The sequence below is a fragment of the Suillus bovinus genome, assembly GCF_016758785.1.
Source record: "Suillus bovinus strain UH-Sbo-P2 chromosome Unknown EDB93scaffold_4, whole genome shotgun sequence".
Lineage (NCBI taxonomy): Eukaryota > Fungi > Basidiomycota > Agaricomycetes > Boletales > Suillaceae > Suillus > Suillus bovinus.
The window spans coordinates 134,158-142,800 of record NW_024542060.1 but is presented as its reverse complement, the minus strand read 5'-3'; the positions used below and the strand labels follow the sequence as shown (position 1 = coordinate 142,800).

The 8,643-nt window shown below is 48.4% G+C and overlaps 1 protein-coding gene across 1 annotated transcript; it reads right to left on the bottom strand.

Moving 5' to 3' along the window:
* Positions 1-4,928: 4,928 nt before the first annotated feature.
* On the bottom strand, positions 4,929-8,558 carry EDB93DRAFT_1118915 (glycoside hydrolase family 5 protein). The gene is made up of 9 exons (XM_041448435.1): positions 7,591-8,558; positions 7,273-7,375; positions 7,056-7,218; positions 6,890-7,008; positions 6,739-6,824; positions 6,479-6,680; positions 6,148-6,417; positions 5,882-6,101; positions 4,929-5,823 (listed from the first exon to the last, which is right to left on the bottom strand). Exons 1-9 carry the CDS (start codon positions 8,153-8,155, stop codon positions 5,218-5,220), a joined length of 2,334 nt encoding a protein of 777 aa, XP_041312295.1. The 5' UTR covers positions 8,156-8,558; the 3' UTR covers positions 4,929-5,217.
* Positions 8,559-8,643: the final 85 nt, after the last annotated feature.

Genomic DNA, 8,643 nt, shown 5'->3' with positions numbered 1-8,643 from the left:
ATTTTGTGTGATGCGCAAGCGTGGAGTATCTTTTTCGTAGACACAAGTTGTCAAACAGTATAGATTGAACCTTCCCTGAAGCTAATCTGGAAGGAAAAGGGTTCCGGGGTTCTACAAACGCCTAATAATTAGATCGCAAACCCTAATATTTGTTACGCAGCAGGAGCGTCGCAGGACAAATGAATACGAATACCATGTGTATCAGACCCGTCAAAGCTTACCGGTTATCTGGCAGACCGTTGTATCCAAAACTGTTTGCCTTACCATAACAGTCCGTCGGATGATACATCAAATGTCGCATCATGCGAAGCTCAGAACCGCACACACGGATATACCACACATCACGGCAAGACAGCCACATGCGATGCCGTGCTACTGACTTCTCGTGCTAGCCTTTCAAATCGCCTTGATCAGCGGAACAATCCGGACATGGTGTTAAGTGTGCGATTTTCAGGTGAAAAATACAATGGGTACCTTTGAGAATCGAGGGGGATAAGGAGGTGGTTGCGCGCTTGCTTAGATCATGAATCCGAACCAATTGCCAATGGCTAAAGTCTTCAGCCAATCCTCAGCGGTTGGCAACAACAAAAGCGATCTAGAACTGGAGTACAACATGAACAGCAGTCTGTTGGCGCTCTAGATGTCTAAAGCAAGGCTACGTGAGAAATCTGGCGGCCAACTGCATTGAAATATGTCTTCCGCAGCGCCTTGATCAAGCGTGCAGAAGTCCGGATCGTGATGTCAGGTTTCTAACCTTGTCGGTTCGGTGCCAATGGTCAATGCTGAGACAAAAAGGGAATACCGACGGAAGCCGCACCCCGCGGCACTCCACGCTGAAAGACAAAGTTCCGCTGAATCAATAACAGCATCCCGTGCCAGTCTAGACATATGTGACCCTGGTTCTGTGGGCGCCACACAGGAAAAAAAAATCAAATCGGCTGTTCCCGGTACCTGTTGATAGAGAAGGACTCAGAGAGAGGGGCAAGTTGGAACTGCACTAGTGATATAATGGGATTATAATGGTATTTTTCTAAGTTCCAGATGTGGTTGGTGGATATTAGCCGTGAGATATGACCGAGGATGCGACGATACGGTTTCGGAACGTGGGCCAGTCAATCCCGACTTGAAAGTTGCACAGGCAGCCAGTGAAGGTATCCATCCTTGTTAGAGGTTAATTGATAAGACCATGTGTGATCCTAGACGCTGTCTGTCCCGCTGATAGGGCCGACTCGGAGGCCCTCGCTTTAGAATGCACTGGCATAACTTTAAATCGACCGTGACCTTCCGAGCCAAGGTTCCTTCTACTAGCAACGATGAATTTTTTCGTCGTGCCGTTTCATGGCGAAAAGTTCAACAAGGAAGAATATCCATAATCCAAGATGTCAGTGTCTTCTGCCTATTATAGTTGATGCAGACTACTTACATTTCGAAGCACTTCAAGTATAATGATATCAATGATGATACCGTGAGACGTGGCCTGGGTCGGAGGTTGAAATCAACCTTCTACTGTTATTGCGGACTCATGAAAATCAACTGTCTGATATAGTACCGTGAGCACTAGTCAGCTTGCCGAAATATTCGCTGCTGCTTCCTCTGGTGATTTGGAGATATTACCTGCTACAACTTTTCTCGTAATACATCGTTACCTCAGTCCGCACTATACAATATCTGGTGGGTATGGTTTGTTCATGCGTCCATCCAGGGCCACGGTCAGGCCGCCGCGCTGTCAGAGGACTAGTAAGAAAGTTATGTTGTCTTATATTTCATTTTGATTTCATTAGGTGACAGAGTATGTCCTAGCATCGTCTCTCATATTCACAATCGGTTCGGAAACGGCCGAAAGGATTCCTGTGGGTTTAGGTCTCAGTGTGCTAAAGACCACGAAACCTGGAGTCCGAAGCTTCCAGTACTCCCCACCCTCAAACGTAAGCTACCTTCCCAGTGAGTCACGGTTACCGTATGCAGCTGGCCGGTCACATCGGACCCATGCGAGGGAACCTTTACTCCCACTGGGTATGTTGGTTCAGCAGTATAAACCTAAGCAGAACGAGAAGTACACGTGCTAGCCCCCCCTGACGAGAACTTTCGTAGTTTTGAAACCGTTGCCATCCCCTCTATCCTAGTGTTCCTCTTGCCCTAGCTAACAGAGCCTTATCCTAGGGGACGGGTGCCAGCAGCGGGCTAAGAAATTGTCTGCCTCCGAGTCCTGACGTTCTAGCTTGGGCTTTGCTCATCCCGCCAGTCTTGTTATCTTCATCGCTAAAAGCGACATAAATAAAGTCATATATAACGACGTAAAGGCGCCACGGGCAAATCAACGTAACTCGCCCTTAAGGACTCATCGGTTCTCTGACTAGTAATACCTCCTAAGTAACTTATGGTTATGCATTGCAGATGTTACTCAAATTTTTCAGCAAGCTAGCTAGGAGTCAGCATCGTCATGCCTGGAGCAGTCGTTCAGATTACCTTCTATACTGAGCCCCTTGCGCAGAACGACCCGATAATCATTTGACGCGAAGCACAACCCCGCCCCCTCCCTTTTTGGCAATATACATGATTGCTTGATGTGACTAACTTCCGAGTCAATGAAATACGGCACGCTCTAAGCTCTTTATGTGTTGATGGCTCATGATTGCAACATCGGCGCGAGTATCTGCTACAACACGGACTCGGGGAATAGTGATAGGCTTTAATAATTCCACTGCGCTTCTCGTGGATGCTCTGCTGCACCGTGCCTGCACGGGATCCGAAGAACAACGGCGCATTTCTAGCGGTCCAGAAATCGAGCCGGATATGTAGTCTGACGATTCACGAAGCATCGTAAAATAATTTCGGTTGATTATTCTGCGCGCCGGCCAGAATTGGTCACCCACATTATCAAAAAATTCGTGCATGAATATGCAGCATATCTTCGTGCTTACAAGAGGGGGCCGACTTTTGAAAATCCCCCCTTCAAGCCCTGAATTCATTGTTTTTGCCTCCAGGCATGCGGACACCAGAACTCACGCAGTATACTTGAGATTTGCCTATGTAAAAATGCAGCGCCAACAGGCAGCCAGGTCTATTCATGTATGATATTGAAGACTCAACCCGTTAATACAGCGCATAGTGTTCCTTTCGTTTGGTTTAAATTTCGCTCGCCTCCTTCGACATAATTACCATCATCCACACAAGACATTGTATATTTAGACGCATACCCACAAACGTCTAGCTGGGCTCACAGTAGCCGGGACCCTCGGATCGTGATTTGTGAGACGCGGCTCGCATATAGCTGGTCTGCGCCAACAAACGCAACCTCGCAGCTAGTAGAAAAAGGGGCATCAATTTTATTTTTTTTCATTCCATACGCAGTGCCATGGACTGACCGTCTGGAACGGAGATATCACACCAACAATACCCACCGCACATTTCGGGCTCCAGATTTCCCATAATATAGACATAGCTGTCGAAATACGGAGCTTGACCCGTGTGATGATCAAAATATCAGTAATGGATCCCCTGGCAATCTAAGATCAGGAACTTGAAGTCGGGTATTCCGCCTGGGTGTTCTGGAGACTTCCACTCGAGTCAGTTACGGGGGAACACGAGTCATGCGCTTCGCATGAACATGCTAACAGCAGCCATCTCGACGTTGTTGACGAAAATCTCCGGTGCTGAATCCATTTCTTGTGCCACTGTGCGACAAAAGTATTTCTGATGTGGATCTCGCACCGGGGGGAGGTGATAGCCGCGATGTACTAGGCCTTGATCAGTTATTTTCACGTCATTCCGAATTGAAAACTCGTCACGATCTCACACCATCCAGAAGTAGCACGACTAGACTTATATCTGTCGTGGGCAAGGGCTGCTCTAAAACTGCATCAGGAGACTAGCTCGACTTGGCGGTCCAGCAGCACGAGACGACGTTGGAGTTTCAGATCAAAGTCGAATGCCATGAGTGTCTCGGAGGCCTATTTGATATTGGGTATCGCCCGGTCTCAGTAAAAAAAGAGGGGCATCGATGATCCATCTGACGAGAGGTAGGATCATCCCAGAATAAGGGAACATATGGACTAGTGGGACGGAGGTATTTCGAGGGTGTTTGATGTTGCCATTTTCAATACCTGTCGGAACGACCACGAGCCCACGTTTACCGAGGAACAGCGCAATTTAAAAAAAAAAGATTCAAGCCTGACCGCCAAGTGAATGAAGGAAAAGTTTAGGGTAGTGCGCTTGAAGCCGTGTAATCTTGCCCAGGAAACGCGCCAAGGCTCCAGTCAACCCGCGGCGCTATCGTCTAGATTCAAGGTCAACTGAGCAGCAAACAAATCGAAAGACTATAAACTCACACCATGCGCTTGTTTTCCTCCACAGATTGATACGCGGACAAAAGTGGTGAAGGAAAAAAAAACGAACAACACCGGTAATTAATCAGCCAGGCGGAAGGGGTTCAGAGCTCCGGCGTTTTGCTAACGCCTGATTATTTGTATGGCTCTTCGCCACATAACCCTGAAATTCGATGTCACGCGGCAGGAGGGTGTTTTCTTTTTCCAGTTTTCAATAGAAATATTCACCCAGGGCTCCCAGACTAGAAATCAGTGCGACGCAATACAGAAATACGATTTTGAAATCACCACACTGAGTAGCGCTGTGGCCAGCCACGAAACTTACCGCGACCGCTGTAACCCCCCATTGTAGAATCGCTTGATTTGACATAAAACCAGACGAAGTGCGTCGAATAGAACGGACATATTTATAATATATCACGGCAAAACAACGGCATACTGATGCGACATCACCAGTGTGTTCTTGAGCATTTGCCAGCCTCCGATTCGTCAAGTTGAATTTGGAGTAGAAAAATGCAAAGGGTACCTTCGAAACAGAAACCCGAAACCAGGAAGACACGGAGATTGGAGTCGCCCTGCTCAATCTAGATCACGGGCTGAAAATACATAGTCAATGGTTAGAATTCTCAGTTAATTCCCAGCAATACAAAACTTTAACTGTGGCAACAATAAGCGCAACGCGATGACCAGAATACCATATAAATAACAGTTTGTCAATGTCAGTTTGTCATATAATATGTCCAAGAAATAGTATCTGAGTAACATCATCTGCCGGCAGCCGACTACATTTAGATTACCTTCGCATGCTCAACGGCGCCTCTATAAAACGCTTGAATACGCAGAAACTCGGCGTCGTAATGCCAAGGCTTCCTCATTCGGCGTTCGGTGACATTCAACGGGTGGTAGACGAAAGTGATGCGGTGACGGGAGCGACACCGGCGGTAGACGAAACTGACGTGATGACAGGAGCGACACTAGCAGTAGACGAAATTGACGTGGTGACAGGAGTGGCACCGCCTGTAGCAGGACAAAGCGCCGTGGGCATGGGTGAACTAACGGCATCCCATGCGCTTGGGTAGGTGCAACCCTGTACTTGCGTTGGCGCTAGACCCGCATCTCCCGAATCAAACCAGCCGTTCCCGACGTTGACAGATGGAGAAGGAGTGGGAGTGAGGGTGGGAGGCGGAAGAGTTGGAACTGCACTAGTGGACGTGTAGGTGGGGAGGAGGGTTTGGATTGCTCCAGGTGTAAGACCGTTGATGGATGTTGGTGGATATTGGCCATAAGATGAGATTGAGGACGCGACGATGGTACCAGCTCCAGGACCTCCTGTTTGATAGGCTTGGTAAACCCCATTAAACTGTGGGCCAGTGACTCCCAACGCTGCGCAGGTGCCTACAGCAGTACGGGGATCAGTAGGGATCCATCCATGCTGGAGACCCAACTGATAAGACCACAGAGGAGACTGAACACTATTGGTCGTAGACGAGTTTCCGACCTGCAAGAGTTACCGGTAAGTTCGAGTGAGGCTCGCATTGACCAGCACAAATTCAAACCTTCCAGGTCCAGAAAAACCAATTCTGCAAAGCGTCCATACTAGCCAGGGTGAATTCATTAAGACCAGCTATCACGGTTTCGTTCCATTGCGAAGAGTCTAAGAAGAAAGAACACGATGTTCCATAGCTTGCAGTATTCCCAACACCTGTGAGGTACAGCCCACAATCATTATAACCATCGCTAAATTCGCCTGCGATGGTTATACCGAATGCGGTCTGACTATGATAAAGTGAGAACGCTGGCACGCGGCGGGGAACATGCATACCTGGTGTTAATGCCAGGGCCCCATGCACTACACGCCTGTTGTGGCCAAATGCCTCCAGCGCTTAACCCAGTACCAGTTGCAATGGGCGACCAACTATCTCCACCGTCGAACGCAAAGTAAGGATGGGTGTCAAGTATGATTCTATCAGAGCCTTGTAAAAAATCTGCCCATGCTGCCGTCCCTAAGAATCCATCATGAATGGCAATGTAGGGTCCGTGCCCTTCTCCGTAACCGGTGATATTGCGGATCATGTCATGCACAAGGAGATAACTTAAACGATAAGTTGGCGGTCAGGACACACTAAAACGCATGTGAGCACATCAAAACGTACAATGAGATGATTTGGTCTGTTCCGATGGTGGAAACCAGGGCCTCGTTGACAATGCTGAACACAGGGACGACATCAACCCACTCAGGCTGGGATATGAACTCGGTAATGATCCTAATATAATCGAGCGCACGCTGGGCGTTGGCAAGTCCCATGACTCCATTCAAAAAGTTGACAGAACCAGATTTGCCGGAGTGATTGTATCCTGCATACCGATCGTAAGTTCGTACAGCATGAACAATGCTGCATACCCTGCCACGTACCGTTCTGAGATCCGGGGATAGTATGTAGATCGAGATTCACTCTAATCCCGTATTTTCTTGCCCATTGAAGAACACGCAGGATGTAGCTGACGTCACCGCAATCAGAAGATAAGAAAACGTTCACATAATGATTCGGAGGCGCAGAACTCACGGCCAACACACTTTCTCGAGGAAGGGTTCAAAGTCCCATTTTTCAATTGCCCAGAAAGGAATGGGCAAGCGTATCCAATTCAGTCCAGCTCCAGCCATTTCCGCGATATCCTGCTCGGTCTACGAGCGTGATTTAAGCGCAAATAAGCCAAGCGAGATGTACTTACAACAAAGGTACTGTAATGGGTCTCTAGTTGTTGTAGTCCGCCACTGGCTGTATCCGCCGCCATGAGCGTGCTCAGGGTCCACTCATCAACTGCACCCGGATATTTCTGGTAAAGGGCCGGTGTGATGAAGGGTTCTAGGACAAAAAGTCCACCAAGATTGACACTGTACATGATCCGCGTTCAACGCACGAATGTGCCTCAGATGCGTGACACTGACCCATAAATCTTGTCTACTCCCCAAGTCCAGCTGGAGTTAAGAGGAGGGGTCCACGAGTTAGGATAAGCGCCATTGTTGAAAGGGTCGTTTGGGTTGTCCACCCCTGCAAGGAATCAGTAAGATCAAAACGTTCAGCCAAAGAGTAATAGACAAGGACAACGCTAGGCAGCCCTTCTGGCATTTACGTCAGCAAACCATAGACCCTTTAACTGCGCGCGAAATATATTTCTCAATTGTGTAGCCTCCATAGATGGCGCAGAGAAAGGCAGACCACAAACGACTCATAGCTGAAAGCCATCGATGGATGATAGAACTTACAGATGCCTCCAAAGGGATTCAAGTAAGTGAAGGTTGTGCCATCAGCTGTGGTGATAGAGGAGCCGTTTCCTCCGGTCGTCGTGGTTCCAGGCGGAGCTGGATTGCCGGCGCCTGACCCGCCGGCAGAAGTTGCAACAGTACTGTAATTGTGATGTTTGATAACAACAAAGTATACTGGGAGAACGACAGCGAGAACGACGACAGTAACGGCGGCGAAAGCGATGAGCCAAAATAGAGGCCGTTTAAGGATGGATCGTTTTGTAAAGGTAGGTTCTTCTCTCGACTCTTGGCTATAGCCTAAGGCATCGTGTTTTTCGTTCTCTGGGACCAATGGAGAGACATTATCTGGTGTTTCAGCGTACGAATCGCGCGGGCTGATGGCAGTATCTGGTGTGGAGGACAGATAAGAGGCTCTAGGAGGTTCGAGAGATGGACTAGTGTTCAAAGGAGTGTTGGGCGCCGTCGAGAATGGATCCGCAAGACTGTTGGGTCTTGAGGACGACATTGCGGGCGGACAGTGGCAGAGAATCAGAACGAGAAAGAAATTGCAATGACTCCCATCCATGTCCCACGCAGGGGCGCATCATAGCCGAGATCTACGGTGCTCGTGACATGCCCACGTTGGAATTTTTATAGACAGGACTAGACGTGGCTGGGACAGCTGTGGCTGACGATCTAATCCGTTTCTGGCGCGAGGCATCTGATCAGAGCTAGTTGACCTCTGCGAGCTATCCAAATGAACTTATTTAAGTTTATCGATTCGAGGAGCCCATCGCGCGTATAGTCTTTAAAACGATCTTGCAAAAGTCATTATCACATTTTCTCACCGATTTGACGTCGTGGAGTAGTTCTTGTCACGTGCCTGGTGCGGTGTACGCGCACAGTACGGCCCATGGATGTCTTGTACAAAGTTGATGCGCACCTGGAAGGGCCTCATCAAGCATGCTGGGCAGAGCTGATGTCAGGGCACTTAAGCGTTCGAACTATATGACGTTTAGTAATATCGAGTGATTTTAATCGAAAATTCGGCCTGTTCTCGATTTCTGAAATTAC

Coding starts and splice junctions, on each gene's coding strand:
- EDB93DRAFT_1118915 (XM_041448435.1), bottom strand. CDS start 8,155: ATGGATGGGAGTCATTGCAATTTCTTTCTCGTTCTGATTCTCTGCCAC. Junction 7,219..7,272: donor GGAGTAGACAAGATTTATGG/GTCAGTGTCACG, acceptor GATCATGTACAG/TGTCAATCTTGGTGGACTTT. Junction 6,825..6,889: donor CTCGAGAAAGTGTGTTGGCC/GTGAGTTCTGCG, acceptor CGGTGACGTCAG/CTACATCCTGCGTGTTCTTC.